The following is an 18,595-nucleotide window of genomic DNA, read 5'->3' as shown; positions in this document are numbered from 1 at the left end:
AACTGTAGAATAATTTCAGTAATTGTCTTTTTCCTAATATTGGAATCAGTTTTGTGTTATAGAAAACGCATATATCTAGCTAACCATCTATAGTTGATGGCATTTTTTAGAATGAGGTATTTTCTGGCTTCTAAAAATGTTCCTCTTAAGTGTGATATATAAAAAGAAGTATGAAAATGTGATTATACAGCAGTATGACACATCTTTAGTTTAAATTCTAACAACTTATATATTTTGATACTTTTCCTTTAATAAGAAAACTTTGCTGGAACTGTGTGATACATTCAGGGTTCTAGTACAGCATTATAGTGTATTAGATTATTGTTCATTAAAAGTTTACTTCTCTGCAGTTCTGGTCTTTGGGAAGAGTATATCCTATATTCACAGATGTGAAACTTGGTTATGTGATTTGCCTTGTCATCATGGAATATGTGTAGAAACGATAGATGCTAGTTCTAAGAACAGTCATTAAAAGCCTGGCATAATTCTACTCATCCTCCAAAACCATCTGACTTCATCAGTGATAAAACCTGCTTTAGGTAGTATGGTGGTCCAAGAAGGATAATAGACTTGGAGCCAAGCCCAACTGGGAAAAGCTTAAATAATCTGAAACCCAACCACCTATTGATGTACAAGCAAGAAATAAACGCTAATTGTTTTATGCCATTAAGAATTTCTGGTTATTTGCTACACAAATTATTGTTGTGTCATAGCTAGATGAAACTAACATACTTTTATTATTTTTTACCTTGATATATCTTATATTGCAATTTTGCAAAGTGAATCTTTGACAGAAAACAGCGCTAACAAAGCCATACTCTTATTTATTAGAAATGTCCAGAAAATTGTATTTTACAACTTTACATTGAATAAATTCAACAGTCTGGGTTTTTTTCCCTTAATATATATGGAAAAAGAAACAAGTTGTTGGTATCTATAGTAATTAAGATTACGTATAAACGTATGAAACTGAAAAGAGCAAAATAATAGGAGCTTAAATGAGATATATGTTTATTTCTTTCTCACAAAGAATCAGTTCAGACTTCAGCAGGCCAATGTTGATATGTGCTCCACAGTATCATTAGAGACCTAAGTTTATAGCTTTCTTTTTCACTACCAGAGGACATGACTTTCATGCTTGAGGTTACCTGATGACCTAAGGTTACTGTAGAACTTGACACATCACAGGTGAATCACTCACTATAATTGAGTAAAGGCAAAGATCAAACAAACAAAAACTTAAAAAACAACAAATGATTAAAAAGCCTTTCAAATTGATTAGGCTGTCTTCCCTAGGCTTCCCAAAAGCACCAAGCAGCATTTCTACTTCAATCTCAGTGGCCAGGATTAGGTCACATGCCCACATCTTGTTTAAAGGGAAGCCCAGAAATTAGCAGCCCTAAAAGCTGAGTTCTCTTCCTAAAGAGCAAGGGGACTGGAAACGGGTTAGAAAGTAGCATTTCTGGGGCGCCTGGGTGGCTCAGTCGGTTGAGCATCTGACTTCGGCTCAGGTCATGATCTCACAGTCCGTGAGTTCGAGCCCCGCGTCAGGCTCTGTGCTGACACCTCAGAGCCTGGAGCCTGTTTCGGATTCTGTGTCTCCCTCTCTCTGACCCTCCCCCCGTTCATGCTCTGTCTCTCTGTCTTAAAAATAAATAAACATTAAAAAAAATTAAAAAAAAAAAGAAAGTAGCATTTCCTGTGACATTGCTTTATATTTTCACCGAGAAAATTGTATCCCGTTGGTCATAAAATCACTAAAAAATAAAACTTTATATTTTAGAAAATTCAAAACTAAACTTTCTAAGACTCAAAAACTGTGCATAGAGTTTATATTTAAACTGTGCTTTAATATGTTTTATATAAAATTTCAGTATTGTTGTCCACTCACCTTCCACTCTCAATTTAACACTGCTAAAATATAAAAAGAAATTACTCTGTGTGGTTCCTCATTGTTATTGTTTTCTCGTGCCAACCTAGTTGGGTGAATTTGAATTAATAAATACATGTATCAGTCCAGGAACTTGTGTAATGTTTCCCATGAAAAGAAAATATTACTGACATTTTTATACAAAATACAGTAAGAGATGCTAATTTCTATTTATATATATGTATAACAATTGCTTGTTTTTCTTACTGTTTTTTGTCTAAGCCTATAATGTGAGAACATTTTGATGATTAAGACTTTTTATTGTTGTCAGTAATTGAATTACAGCAATAGTACATAAATACATTTAAATTTTTATGTCATTATTTTCTATTATACAAAGTTTATGAAGACATATTAACCTGAGGCTACTCCCTATGAGCGTTAAAATTGATTGCCCAAGTAGATACATATTTAAGTCATATCAAGCTGAAATAGTCTAACAAAACTTAGAAAATATTCATGGGGACATTACAGATTTCAACTAAGTTAAATTGAGTAATTTGTCAACGTACATACTGAGTGCTCAATAAAGTTAGCTATTATTTTAAATAATATTAGAAAAGAGTAATCACTCAGCTCGTTTAAGCAGGAAAATAAGTTAGTTCAGTGGCAATCTGTAGGATGGGTAGGAATTGGAATTCACTAGAAGCAAAGAATTCAGTTAAAAGACTATTAGAAGTTGTTGATGAGATATGGAAAGTCAGCATTTACAGCATTAAGATATAAAACTATTAGTAATAAACTCAGAACATAGAAGTAAAATATCACAACAGGTTATTCATAAAAATAATTGAAGGAAGTGATGATGACTCCCTTATATCAAAGAAATGCCAAAATTAAATGACAATTCAAAACCCTAATGATTGATCTATTTGTAAATTCTGGAAACAGTAACTTATGAAGAAAAATGCTGACTAAGCTGCTTAATTCATCAATTAGTCTTTAGGCTGAGGTGTCCTTTCACCTTCTGATCCAAGCATGGCAAAAAAATTATTACACTATGTTATTTCCAAACTTGATAGGAAACCAGTTTTTCTTCCATAGTAATTTATCATTATCTGCTAAAGAATGATTATTTTTACTGTTATATATGGTCTTTTGGGTGGTTTTCAATGTTATGTTTTGTCTTAAGAGATGAAAATAATAAATTCATGGTTGAAGGGATTTGCCAGTAATACACACAAATTCTTTCCCGAGGCAATATGAAATACCCCGTCACTTAATGATTTACATAACAGTTATGATCACAGAACTCAGCACAACCAGAGCATACATTCACTGGAGTCTCAAAATAAAATTCAGAAAGCAGAATGTGAATTCTCTTAAACTGTCAGGACTCACAAAAACAAAAGCTTTTTGTGTGACTAAACTCTCTTCCTAAAGAAAGAATCGTTATCTTATATCTGTCATGCACTGCTGTGTAGTTCAGTTCAACATAATTAGGCCCTCCCTAGTGTAAAAGTCCTTTATCACTTTTCTAAGGGAATGTGAATAAAATGCACATTGGTCAGAAAAAAAAATCGTGAAAGCAATACATTGAATATAATGATAAGAAGTGGAGAATAGTGATTAAGATTAGGCAAGTTGCCTTGAAACTGGACAGTATTGGGTTTCTGTCTCGACTCTTGCTACTTACCAGTTATGTGTCCTGAAAAAGTTTACCAGTTCTGTAAGTTTTAGTTGTCTTGACTGAGGAAATAAGGATAAAATACTAATCTCATTGGATTTTTATAAAAATTAAATTAGGGGCACCTAGGTGACTCAGTTGGTTGAGCATGCTTGATTTCATATCAGGTCTATTTCGTTGTCTCCGGTCATGATCTCATTGTTTGTGAGTTCAAGCCCTGTGCTGGGCTTTGTGCTGTCAGTGTGGAGCCTGCTTGGGATTTTCTTTCTCCCTCTCTCTCTTCCTCCTGGCTTGCACACTCTCTCTCTCAAAATAAATAAACATTAAAAAGAAAAAAACAATTCTACATATTTTACTAGAATAGGTGAAAATATGATAATATGTATACGATTTAAAGTTAATTATTTAACTACCTCACTGAATTGTTTGAGATTAAATTAAATAATTACAATGTTTAGAACAAATAGTAGTCACTCAATACATATTAGCTGTTTAATAACATTCTCGTAATTCTTCTAATATATTTGTAAATGTTATATTGGGAATGTAAGTTAAGTCACATAAAAATATATATAGTAGGCAGTTAGACTATGTAAAATGTTAGTCTTTGTTCTCAACCCCTTCTCTTAGTGGTTAGCTGTTACTAAAACTAAATTTTTTTTCAGGGAGCTAAAAGGCCTCCTTTTATTCAAAATTCTGTTCTATAGTTGTCTTAATTTTTCTGGAACTGCATTTTTTACTTTAAGTCATAAAACCGTTAATATATCTAGAAAGTTTTTGGCTCTATTTTTCTTCTGTTTCTTCCTTTTCTATGGTCATTAAGAAATGTTTCATTTGGTTGTAGCTGAAGACTTTGTTGTAGGTGCCTAATGTTTCATTCTCATTTTTTAAAAATCATCCTTGGAATATATTTATAAGGCCTTTCATTTATATACCAGTGATACCTACCAAAGACTCTGCCTCTGTCTCCAGTTCACATCCCCACAGACAGCACTGGCTCCTTAGGTAGACAAGGAAAGAAAACTTAGCAAAACAGCATGAAAGACTGATACTCAGTGAAGCTGTGGACCCTTTCATTGTTGTCTTTACTTGAAGGTTGTTTTGTTCTTTTCTTTCATTTGCAATCAAGCAACTATTATGATAAGAAATGTAAATTAGAAAAATTTTCAACACAGTCAAAGCTAAATGCAGTAGCTCTGTAAAAGTCTTTCTTGACATTAGTTTACTATCTAAGTTAAAAACTTTGATTGCACAAGGGCAGTTGGGAGTTTGAAATATTAACAAATGCATGTTTTTAAATTATTGCAGTTTTTTTTTGTCCACTGCTGGATTGTTATTTAAACTTACAACAGAGGACACTGAGGTTTATGGTCCAAGGATATGAAGACACATTCCAGGAATGTGAAGGCAAACCTACAAACAATATACTACCACAAAGTCAAAAAAATGGCAAATGAGCTTTGAGCAGATTTTATAACATCTAAGCAAAAACAGTAGCCTTGGAAGCCTAAGCTTCAAGTCAGATGGAGGTTTGTGGTAGTGGAAGTAGGCAAGGGGTAGTTGAAGGAGAAAAAGTACTGAGTTCCAAAGCCTTTGTGTCAGGAATAAAAACATTGGGAAAAATTCCAGTGCAAGTATGCAGAATCTCCAGGCATGAGGAATATTTTATAAAAGTGAAAGAAGAACAATAGAATAATTCTTAAACATTCCCTGAGAAAGGCACCTATAACCCACATGAGTGGGAAAGCTGTGGGCTCACCTCCTAATGATAGCAGGAAGAATGCAAGACTGGCCTGGAAGCTTGGGATGCTGCCTGGGTGAGCCCTCATGTGGCACAACAGCCCAGACAGAGCCAGATTTTCAGGTACTGGGGCCTGCTAGTCTTTTGCTTCATGCAAAAGGGGGTGCAGTCAGAATTTACTAAACCTCTGAAAAAGGAGAGAGACAGTGCTGTTAGAACCAAAGAACCCGAGATTTGCCAAAGATGTAGGCTGAATAGAAATAACTTTTTTAATTTTTTTTTTAAGAGAGCATGAATAGGGGAGGGGCAGAGAGAGAGGAGGACAGAGGATCAGAGAAGGGGCTTGATACTGATAGCAGCAAGCCCAACATGGGGCTGGAAAGTAGCCCTGGAACCTGAGCCAAAGTTGAACACTCAGCTGAGCCACCTGGGTGCCTAAAAGGCTGAATAGAAATGTTGACCCAGAGCCCAAGGCAGTTCCAAAGTTATGAGCCAGTATAGGACAAGAAAGACCATATGAAATTGACTAACTCTGAGAGATTACCTACCCGTAAGAAACAGGATAATCTAAGCAATAGACATCCTCTCTAATACCATGCCAAGAGCTTTTAAATTAGGGAATGGGTTTAATTTCCCAGGTAGTACCCAGTACTAAATGATTGTTGTTGTTGTTTGTTTTTTTAGTTTTTTTAAATGTTTGTTTATTTTTGAGAGAGACATGGAGCATGAGCTGTGGAGGGTCAGAGAGAGAGAGGGAGGGAGACACAGAATCTGAAGCAGGCTCCAGGCTCTAAGCTGTCAGCACAGAGCCAGATGTGGGGCTCAAACTCAGGAACCATGAAATCATGACCTGAGCCTAAGTCGGATGCTTAACCAACTGAACCACCCACGGGCCCCAAACTGATTGGTTTTAAAACCTGAGTTTATGCGGTCTGTGAGTTCGAGCCCCGCGTTAGGCTCTGGGCTGATGGCTCAGAGCCTGGAGCCTGTTTCCGATTCTGTGCCTCCCTCTCTCTCTGCCCCTCCCCCGTTCATGCTCTGTCTCTCTCTGTCCCAAAAATAAATAAAAAACGTTGAAAAAAAATTAAAAAAAAAAAAACAACATCTGTTGAGCACTTACCATCTGTCTCTGTGCTTTAAAAAAAAACAACAAACCTGAGTTTATCAAGGTCAAATCTTAAACATATTGAGTTTAACTTGAATTGTCAAGAATTAGTTGTTTTTTAAAATTACTTTTTCATCATCAGAATGAGGAAAGCAAAATTCAATTTTAGAAAAATAAAGAATATTCAGTTTCTAGGAGAAGCAAATGACGAATCCCACACTTTGATTGCTACTGAATGTAGCTTTCCAATACCCCTCAGTTTCATACAGTAACATTATTTTGAACCTCACCCTTTGGAATCAGATTTACCAGATACTGTATGGTAGTTAGTTGTACCTACTACTATTTAATATAACATCAAAGGAGTTTTTAATCATGCAGAATCTCATCACCTTTAAAACAGATTTTCTTATTTTGCATAACATTTCCATGGACTTATGTATTTTATGGAGCCACACTCATTTTGTTTACATTTTGCACTCTGCTACTTTAACTGTACATGATATCTTAGACATTTCCACATTTCTTATTTGTCTTCAAAATTATAACATTCATCACAGTGGTAAACCATAATTCCTTAAATAACTTTCCCAAAAGAAGTTATCAACCACTTACTAACTGAGATCACTATTACGTAGCATCTATCATTTTGTTTATGGATAAATCTGAAATTAAAATATACATGGAAACATGCATTACTTACATTAAATTATGAGAATGTGTTTTTAAGTCAAACGATTTTAGTGTCACTATGGCTGTTATTGAATTTTACAAATAAGATTACAACAGAGTACTAGTACAACAGAGTACATTTGTCCTGAAAGACAGCACTTCTGTCATTCGTCAATTCTGTCTCTCCACCCCACCTTTCTAGTGTTCCATATTTGGATCCATCATATGGTATTTATTAAAATGAATTTGCCAGCATTTAGGCAATAGAGTAAATTACTTAGCAGACATTATTGTCTAATCAGATACATATTTTCCTCTGTATAGATCTCTATCAATTTGATGGTTACCCTCACTTGCATTATTTACATTATTTTAACTCTGATTTAAACACAGATCCCTACATGCTTTCTAAAAAACTTTAATATGGCAATGTGATATACACTGAGACAAAAGGCACTGTTTACTTGGCAATGACCTTGGCCATGTCACATTTGGAAATGCAATTAAATGCCATAGGTGTTGCCCACATACCTCAGAAGGTAACACAAAATCTTCAGTTGTAGATGAAGCAGTCTGTTGAAGGACTAGTTACAAATCAGTCTGCCAAAAGCTTCAGACTAGCTTTCAATTAAAGCTACATAGCTTTCACTAAACACAATTCAATTAAGAACAATAATACTAGCTTCCAAAGAAGAATGGCAGATGAAAACTATTAAACATCTGTATATTTAAAAATATGTACTGTTACTTCCAAAGGCATTAATTGTTTATGATATTAAGCAAAGCCTGAAAAAACAAACATTTCAAGGGTGTTGAAAAAATGACTCTAATTCAGAAGAATTCATACCAAGTCTGAAAAGAGTAAGACACAAATTTGTAGTAACAAAGGAAGAAAGGTTAAATGTATACTATTAGTAGTAGAAAATAGAAATAAGGTACCTTTAATGCTATGTTATTATTCCTTTATCCTCTCAGGTGTTATTAAAGTAATAGTGCATCTTAAAGCCTATGTCACCTTTATTTGAGGCTATAAGACATCTGGATTTTAACCCACTGAAATGTTATCTTAGCTAGTTTATATTCTATGGGGTAGTTTTATGAGTGTATGATTTAGGGTCTGCGATACCTGGATTTTTAACATCAGCTGTTATTTTTATTAGCAACGTACCTGGCAAACAAACATGAATGGAAGTTTCCTATAATATGGGTATATCAATATTTTTCTGTCATTTTACAGCAAAATAAATCGTATAAACCATGTATATGTCTTGTATTCAGTTGGTGAACTCTCTCTTCTCCTTTAGGGTCCTCATTTAGACAGTATCTTTCATTGGAGTTCATTATCAGGCTGAAAAAGCTTTATAGTCCGAAAGGACTTCCTCCCCCAACCGCATTTCAGAGTCCACTGCAGACTTCTACTTAAAGGAGCTAATTTTGTTCCTTTTAAAACTAAAAAAATTAAATTAATATTTCCCCCCTGAAACCTTTTCAACAATGGCCTTTTAGTTATCATCTGTGGTTAAAAACAGCAAACTGCAGCTTTTAATAAAATGATTCATTTTATTAAAATGAATTTTAATAGGGGGTTTTTAGGTTTTGAGGTCATCCCCTAAATCATTTGAAAAGAATGTATCTCCAAGGAAAAGTAAGTTAAATGGAGATTTTTTAACACCTGAAATGATAAGAATTTTTTAACACATTGCTTTCATATGAACATGTTTATGGGGTATGCTCTGGGACTGTCATTTGTAGTTATGATTTGGGTCCTGTGTTCTCTGGAGGTTTTGTGGTATTACCTCCAAACATTGTGCTAATGTTGCATTTTCTTCTGTAGTGTGCAAACACTACATTTAGTTTTGCATTTTTACGTTTTACACAGCTCACTGAGATACAATATAAAATATTTAGTTGCTTATTCCTCAACTGCAGAAGTGTATACTTTCATTACAGCTTTAAATTAAAGAATTGGGATCAAAATTATTGCTTTTTTAATACACATGTGAAGTTATGTACTCTAGAGTTTGCGGTAAGTAACAACATCAATGTATCTGCCAACTAAAATTACTTGAGTAGAACATCCCATTATAACCACAGAATACCTACAATCTTCCCTTGGGATGTACTACAAATATTGAGTGGTTTTGAACTTATATTAACATCCAGAAGAGTATACGTTGATTAAACTTGTTTGTCGTTAGATAGCGGTTAAATGTCAAATTATTCTGTATGTATTTTTGTGAGTTTGAACTTCTTTTACTATTTTCTGAAATAATAGTACTTTGCCTTTAGTTTAAAACCTAAAAACAGTGAGAGAAATTGGCATTTACATTATATTACTTTATAGAATACTTAACCTCCAGAACTAATAGGAACCTTGTAGTATCTAGTATCAACTATGCATGAGTAAAATAGTTTCTGTGCAATTAGGTTTTATGTTCCATTTTTACCCCTGTATATGAATTCAGTGATTGTATGTGGTTATTAGTAACTACGTTGGATTTCCTGCTGCACTCCTTGGGGGCCAGTTAAATACACTCTGCATGTTAGAATTTAATCTTATCACATCTTTATCAAGCTAACGGCCAGACACTGCAGGCTTAAAAATAATTAAGAAATTGTTTCTTCATTATAATCTATATGCAAGAAAAAGTACAATAAGTGTGTAATAACTAAATAAATAAGGCTCTGTTATAAACAAAATAAAAGGAAGGAATAAATTCTAGGGAAGCAGGAAAAAGTGATGAGTGTTGAGGTTATTTTTGGTGCAACCAAATTTTGCAGTTGCTACTCTCTGGCTATATGACCTTAGAAGCATTACCTTAACTTCTCTCTGCCTCAGCTTCCTCATTTGCAAACTAAGGCCAGTATTAGATCCTACTTACTAGGAGTTGTGGTAGATTAAATATAACAAGTATAATACAGTTAACATAGTGCTTGGTACATAGTAAGGACTAATAGATGTAGTGGGTGGGGGTTGTTTCTGTTTTTGTTGTTTTGTTTTGTTTTGTTTTGTTTTGTTTTGTTTTAACTTGACCTAACCATACAAGTTAGGCAGTAATCAACGTAGAGGTGTGAGAAGAAGCTACTAGTATCAATGAGGTGGTGTAGCAAGACTGAGCTGTGCCTCATCCAATGTAGCCCCCGGGATCATATGCACCTAAACTGCCTTGTAAAGGAAGAGGTGGTTTTTAAAAATTACATTTCTAAACTCATTGGAAATTGTATTTCTAGACCTTATTAAAGAAGAAGCACTGGTGCTTAAGACTTAGAATTTTGGTTTTTAACAAGATTGCTCCATGATACTCATGCATGCAAAAATGTGAGAACCACTGATACAGAGTATCAAAAATACAGCATATAAAACTCTGGAGACCATCAACACTTAGAACTCAGGAAAAGGAGAAGCTGCCCATCAAGGAAAGGGGAGTAGCCACAGATGTAGATGTAGGAAGCAGCACAAGGCCCCACTGCCTCAGAGTCTAAGAAAATTCACAATTGCCTGTCTCTAACTTTTATTCTACAGCTCTCTCTTTGAAAAACAAAGAGAAATATTTCAGGCATACACACAAATAATACCATCATAATTTGTATATCTATCACCAATCTAAAGAAACAACAATAACAAAAAAAATCACCAAATGGAGTGAAGTCCTTTGTTTACTGCTCACAATTAAATCTTTTCTTGGTGCTCTCCTAACCCACCTGACCAGTATCTTGAACTTAGTATTTACTTTTTTCTGCATTTCTTTATACCCAATACATATCTATGCATCCTTCAAAATGCATACTTTGAACTTAATTTTTATAACATGCCTGTTTCAAAATTAAGTTTGCTCAGTATGACTTTCGTGAAATTTGTCCATGGTAATACGTGTTGCTTAGGTTCATTTTTCGTGCTATATTTTGTATTATATTTTCTGAAGAGCCTATAATTTTATTATTTTATCTCTTATTGAGGTTCAGATCATTTTCTGTGATTACTATGCCATGGATATTTCTGTTTCCTTGTGTACAAATACAAGAATTTGTCTGTTTTCATTGTAATATTGTTTTTATTGCCAAATGGCTCTTCAGTTTACATACTCATCAAGACTGTATTTTTAGAAGACCATTTTCCATGGATGTCTCGCCTTTTTGAATATCTTGTGTGCAAAAGCACTGTCTTTTTTTTCCAGCCTATCTTTTCAAGGTCATTTGCATAGCAAACATCCTTAGAAAATAGAGATATTGTCTCCCTCTAGGGCAGAGGGAGCAGAGATCTGTTTCACATCCAGTATAATAATTAATTTCCCTTTTCTGTAATGGTTGAGCAGGTTTTGTTACTGTCAGTTTTAAAGTACTAAGGTTTTTTTTTTAAGTTTTTATTTAAATTCCAATTAGTTAACATACAGTATAATATTAGTTTCAGGTGTACAATTTGGTGATTCAACAGTGCCATACACCGTCCATTGCCCATCACATGTGCCCTCCTTACTCCCCATCACCTATTTAACCTATCCCCCCATGCTTCTTCCCTCTAGTAACCATCAGTCTGTTCTCCATAGTTTAAGAGTGATGCCAGGGTGGCTCAATTGGTTAAGTGTCTGACTCTTGGTTTCAGATCAGGTCATGATCTCACGATTCTTGAGTTCCAGCCCCACATTGGGCTCTGCACTGACAGTACCCTCTTTCTCTCTCTCTGCTCCTCACCCACTCATGCTGTCTCTCTCTCAGAATAAATAAAGTTTAGGAAAAAACAAGTTGGTGGGGCGCCTGGGAGGCTCAGTTGGGTAAATGTACGACTCTTGACTTTGACTCAGGTCATGATCTCATGGTTCATGAGTTTGAGCCCCCCATCGGGCTCTGTGCTGACAGTGTGGAGCCTGCTTGGGATTCTCTCTCCCTCTCTCTGCCCTTCCTCTGCTTTCTCTCTGTCTCTCTCTAAAAATAAAATTAAATTTAAAGAAAATATCTGTTTCTTGGTTTGAAGCTCAAGAGTATTATGCTAAGCCAAATGAGTCAGAGAAAGACAAATAACATGATTTATTTCATATGTAGAATTTCAGAAACAAAACAAATGAGCAAAGGTGGGGGAAATACTAAGGATTGTTAAGCTAAGGATCCCCCAGATGTGATACAAACCGTAGGCATGTGCACTTCAACCTGGCCACTTTTGCGTCACCACTGTGGGGCTTAGGAGACAAGGGGAACTGATCTGAATGTAACGTTCATGCTGTCTGCTGTATTCTGAGTCCTTTTCATTGACCTGGTTGTCTCTTGTCTTCTGCTACTATCTGTAATACTGTTGACGGCTAACTTCTTGGTTTGTTTGTTTGTTTGTTTGTTTGTTTGTTTTTTAAGTTGATTTATTCATTTTGAGAGAGAGAGAAAGATAGCAGAGGAGCGCAGAAAGAGAAAGTCCCAAGCAGGCTCCATGCTGTCAGCACAGAGCTGGATCCTGAGATCACGACCTGAGCTGAGATCAAGAGTCAGAGGCTTAATCGACTGAGCCACCCAGGTCCCCCCAGTGTCTTAGCTTGTTAAGTGGAGTAAATTCTTGCCCATCCCTCTACTCCTCCCACCTTGCTGGTTCTTGACAGGAAATTCTCATTGCTTTATATCTACATCAAACTTTAATATTGTTATTTTATAAGTTTTTGTTTATCTGATGGTGGGAAATAGTATTATGATTTTAATTTCCATTTTCTTGATCCATGATGAGACTGAGCCTTTTCTTTAGTTATTCAGGTTTCCACATCTATGAAATACCTGTTCCTATCAGTCTGATTTTGCTATTGAATTATTTCTCTTAAGTTAGAAGACTGTTAGCTGTACTATTCTAAATATCTTCTTCAAACCTTTGCCTTTATTTTGGCTGCTTAATGGGGAGCATTGATGAGAAGAACTTTGTATATCAAAATTTTAAATTTAATATTAACTTCAAATTTAAGTTTGCCTAATTTATCAGTATTTTCCTTTACTAAGTGTGCTTTTCTATTCTGTTTCAGAAAGGAATGTCTTACTTGAAGTCATAATGACATTCTTCTGTATTTTTTTCTAAATGGTTAAACTTTTGCCTTTTAGATTTAAGTCTTATTTGATTTCCAGAGACTTTTTCTATGTAAGATGTGAGGTAGACATCAAATTCATGTTTTTTTCCATATACATACCAATTTGATGATATATCTTTTTCTGTCATCTATGTGAAAATCCCCACAAGTATATATATAAAAGCTTTCTGTTTTATTCCATAATTTTATTTGTCATTTTTCTATCCTGCTATAATGGCATGTTTGAGATTTACATTTCCAGAAACATAGCAGATTAGGCTATATAATTAAAACTAACCCACACTCAGAAAACAAGCAAATATATAAATATATGCAAAATATCTATATGTACATTTAATTATATATGTATATGTGCGTATATATATTACTAGGTACAAATGTAAGGGAAAATGGAAAATCAAAGTATTTTAATTGGAATGTCCCACTCAAATTGCTTTTGCCTTCAGCTGCTCACCAAGCCAGACAAACTTGAACTTTGAATCTTATAACTTGGCATGGTGAAGCAAGCAGGATTCAAAACACAAGGTCTTCCCAAAGCAAGGGATCACCTCCACTTTAATCTGTGAAAATAAAAGTGAACCATACTGTTGATGTGCATAGGATTGTGTCAGAAACAAAGGCATATCTCTAAAGGAATATATCTGTATTTTAGACTGCAAAGAACCCCATAAATAGTGGTTTTAGTCACATGGTCAACATACAGTTAAAAATAAGCAAGATAATACAAAGAGAAAAGTGCCAAGAACAAGGATACTATAGACTTCAGATATAAAAATATCAGGTACATGTTTATAAGGTAACTATATTTACGCTACTTATATGAATTTAAAAAACTGAAAATGTATGCAAAGAAAAGAAAATTATGAAGTGACACAACAGATTTTTTTTAAAGACTTTATTCCTTTAGAGTAGTTTTAAGTTCATTGTAATACTGAGCAGAAGATTCAGTGATTCTCCTCCATATACCCCCTGCCCCAGGACAGGCATAGCCTCTACAAGTAACAACATCCCACAACAGAGTGGTACATTTGTTACAATTGATTAACTTACACGGATCCACTGTTATCAGCCAAAGTCCATAATTTACATTGGGGTTCACATTTTGTGGGTTTATAATGACATGTATCCACCATTATATCATCAAGCAGAGTAGTTTCACTGCCCCCCCCCCAAATTCTCTGTGCTCAGATTATGTATCTCTCCCTTCCCCGAACTCCTGGCAACCACTGATCTTTTTACTGTCTCCATAATTTTACCTTTTCCAGAGTGTCATACAGTTGGAATCACTCAGTATGTAGCCTTTTCAGATTGGTTTCTTCCATTTAGTGTATGCACTTAAGTTTCCTCTATGTATTTTCATGTCTTAATTGCTCATTTCTTTTTGGCACTGGTAATATCCATTGTCTGGTTGTAGCACAGTGTATTTGTCCTTTCATCTACTAAAGGACATCTTGGTATCTTCCAAGTTTTGCTCGTTGTGAATAAAACTGCTATAGACATCCATGGAAAGAGTTTTGTGCAGATGTATTTTCAGCCCCTTTGAGTAAATACCAAGGGACATAATTGCTTGATTATATGATAAGGGTATGTTTAGTTTTGTAAATAAAACAAACAAACAGACAGACAAACCAAAACTATCCTCCAAATTGGTTATATCATTTTGCATTCCCACCAGCAATGAATAAGAGTTACTTTTGATCCACAGCCTCACCAATATTTGCTGTTGTCAGTGTTCTGGAATTTGACTCTTTTGATAGGTTTGAAGAGGCATCTCATTGTTTTGGTTTGCATTTCTATGATAACATACAGTGTAGAACATCTTTTCTGTTAAGATCCGTGGACCATTTTTTAATTGGGTTATTTGTTTTCTTACTCTTGAATTTTGAGAGATCTTTATATATTTTGGATGTGCCTTTTGCAGATATATTCTCCTAGTCTGTTCTTGTCTTTCAATAGTCTTGGTAATATCTTTTGTAGGGTAGAAATTTCTAATTCAAAGAAGTCCAGCTTATCAATTATTTCTTTCCTAGATTGTACTTTGGTATTATATCTAAAAAGTTGTTGCCAAACCCATGGTCATTTAGATTTTCTCCTATTTTACCTTCTAGTAGCTTTGTAGTTTTATGTTCGACATGTATGTGATACATTTTTAGTTAAATATCATGAAAAGTATAAAGTTGGTATTTAGATTCAGTATTTTGCATATGGATGCCCAACATTACATCTCCGTTTGCCGAAAAGGTTGTTTCTGCTCCACATGTATTGTCTTTGCTTGTTTGTCAAAGAAGATCAGTTGATGTTCGGAAGACTTAGTGTATATACTCTATGAGATATTACTCAGCCATAAAAAGAATGAAATCTTGCCATTTGCAGTGACATACATGGAGCTAGAGAATATTATGCTAAGTGAAATGAGTCAGAGAAAGACAAATACCGTATGATTTCACTCATATGTAGGATTTAAGAGTCAAAACAAACAAGCAAAAGGGAAAAAAGAGAGGCAAACCATAAAACAGACTCTTAACTATAGAGAAGAAACTGATGGTTACCATGGGGGAGGTGGGTGGGGGGAAGGGTGAAATGAGTGCTGGGGGTTAAGGAGGGCACATGTGATGAGCACTGGGTGATGTATGGAAGAGTTGAATCACTATATTGTACACCTGAAACTAATATTACACTGTATGTTAACTAACTGGAATTTAAATAAAAACTTTAATAAAGAAAAAAAAGTAAACTTGTATCTCTCTAAGCTTCAGATTGAGACAGCAATAGACACTATTGTTTTATCTTCTGACTCTTAATAAGATGGCATATTAAATCTGTTTAATCAGCCAGGGTATTCTGTGATAATTTGGTAATTATCTGCAACCATCTGTGTGGAAATATCTACCAAATTTGTTGCTTATTCTAGAAACTTGAATATAATATAATGTACAATATAATGTAAATATAAAGGTACAATATAATACACTTTTTTATTTAATAAAATTTTAGAAAGCTTTCTTGAACATAGTAAATATCTCTGAAGAAAATATTGGGAACATTATTACCTAATTCCTTTGATTTCAGGCTGGACAGCAGCGTTGGTGGGAACAGGAGATTAAAATAAATGGAAATATTCAAAAGGGAGAACTAATTACATATAACTTGACTGAGCTAATTAAACCAGAGGCTTATGAAGTCCGACTGACTCCTCTCACCAAATTTGGTGAAGGAGATTCAACAATCCGTGTCATCAAATATAGTGGTAAGTAGTACTTTATAAGTATTTTTTTGCATATTAAGGTGTCTGGAATATGTACAATGCAACTATCTACTAAATTTGGACATAAACTAAAATTTAGCATATTGACCTTCTGGGTCATCAGCCAAGCAACAAAAAGAGAAAACAGAAAACTAAATCATCATGTATTGTAATATTTGTTTTAAATGTAGAGATGTCGAATAATATTTTAGTTAACATTGAATCTCTGTGATAATGCCAACAGTGTCCTTTTATTTTCTATCCCATAAGTTATGATGCAATAATTTTGCATATTTTTTCAAATTCTTAATGGCTTTAAAATTTGTCATTAAGAAATTAGCAAATATTACCAATGCTTGGTTTTTAATTGATGGACTTGATTTTTTAGAGAATTTCTAGATTCACAAGCAATTGAACAGGAAGTATAGAGAGCTTCCATGTATGTCCTTTTCCCCCAACACAGTTTCCCCTATTATTAACATCTTTCTTTAGCATGGTACACCTTGTACAATTGATTAAAGAATATAGACGTATTGTTAAAGCGACAAATAGTTTGCATTAGGGTTTAAAATTATTTGTGTTGGACAATTACATTAATTGTGATAAGTAGATAATATTATTTATTCATCATCACAGTATGATACAGAAGAGGCTCACTGCCCTGTGGGTCCCCTGTGCTCCCCTTGTTTATCCATCCCCACCCACGCCCTCCAATCCTGACAACCAGTGATCTTTTTATTGTCCGTAGTTTTGCTTTTTCTTGAGTGTTGCATACTTGGAATAATGCAGCATATAGCTTTTTCAAACTAACTTATTTCATTTAGCAATATGCCTTAAAAGGTTTTTCCATGTCTGAGGCTCGATAGTGCATTTCTTTTTATTGCTTAATATCGCATTGTACAGCCATATTGCAGTCTGTTGATCCATTCATCTATTGAAGTACATCCTAGGTTATTTTTTTGGTCATTTTTTTCTTTTAGATTGCTAATGTTAAAAATAGCTAAATGTATGTGAGTGTTTTGGTGTGTATGTTGGTGAAACAGATTAATATTTTATTGACTGAAGTTTATGTGAATTTTTCAGTTGAAATTTATAATATTCAGTGGCTACCTCTAGAACTGTCAGTGTTTTTCAGAGTTGAATGATTCGTATTTCATATTTATTTTATTACTTTAGTGAAATATTATTCTTTTTATCATTGATTACCAGGGCTTGAATTAAAAACTAATAGAATGTAGTTTTTTGTGGTTGAAGTTCTCCATTCAGTTTAGCATTAGGCAGATTTTTTCCTACTTAAGAGGGAAACAGTGAATACTATCAAAAGTAAAAAATACAGTGAAATTATTAAAAAAAAACTCATTGGATTTGGGGCACCTGGGTGGCTCAGTCAGTTAAGCATCCAATTCTTGATTTCAGCTCAGGTGATGGTCTCCCAGTTCGTGAGATCCAGCACTGTGTTGGGCTCTGTGCTGACAGCATGGAGCCTGCTTGGGATTCTATCTCTCCCTCTCTGTCGGCCCCTCCACTGCTTGCACATGTGTGAACACTCTCTCACTGTCTCTCTCTTTCTCTCAAAAGAAATTAACTTAAAAAAACTCATTAGAATTGCTTTTCACATGAAATCACTTTTCTTCACTCTTTTTTCATCAATTAGATATATTCAGTTTTCACTGAAAAAGATATACAATATAAAATAGAATATTAACAGGATAATAATAACAATAATATCATGGTGTCGCAGTTCGTGAGATGCAGCCCCGTGTCAGGCTCACTGTCAGCACAGAGCCTGCTTGGAATTCTGTCTCTCTCTCTCTCTCTCTCTGCCCCTCTCCCATTCACGCATCCTCCCTCTCTCACTCTCTCTCAAAATAAATTAAAAATAAGTAAATTTTAGTGGCTATAACAATTGTTATTCTGTAATAACCTCCATGATCCCATTGGACACACAATTAGATAGCATCTCAATATATTTTTTCTAAAATTTTAATTTTATATGTCTTATAAATTATGAATTATTATCTCCTTTTATTTAATTTTATGTTCCCTGTCCCTAAGTTATAAAACTATAGACTACTTAATATGGTCATTAGAAACAATGCATTAATATCCATTCATGTAAAAAATGAAGATATTAGGACCCAGAAAGTTTCAGTTAAACAGAGTTAAACAACTATGATATGACAAATTCTGAATAGAACTGGGGTTAGTTCACCCTGTCATGACAGA

The 18,595-nt window shown here is 34.4% G+C and overlaps 1 protein-coding gene across 2 annotated transcripts in view; it reads left to right on the top strand.

The window, feature by feature from the left end:
- The window catches only part of MDGA2 (MAM domain containing glycosylphosphatidylinositol anchor 2), an 852,594-nt gene that overhangs the window by 790,906 nt on the left and 43,093 nt on the right, over positions 1-18,595 (top strand). For both annotated transcript variants that reach the window (XM_023255671.2, XR_002743071.2), the window contains exon 11: positions 16,195-16,372. In XM_023255671.2, the coding sequence (XP_023111439.1) occupies positions 16,195-16,372 (178 nt within the window). The remainder of the gene's footprint in view (positions 1-16,194; positions 16,373-18,595) is intronic.

This window comes from Felis catus, chromosome B3 (assembly GCF_018350175.1).
Source record: "Felis catus isolate Fca126 chromosome B3, F.catus_Fca126_mat1.0, whole genome shotgun sequence".
NCBI lineage: Eukaryota > Metazoa > Chordata > Mammalia > Carnivora > Felidae > Felis > Felis catus.
The sequence above is the reverse complement of the archived record's forward strand: the minus strand, read 5'-3'. Positions and strand labels throughout refer to the sequence as shown.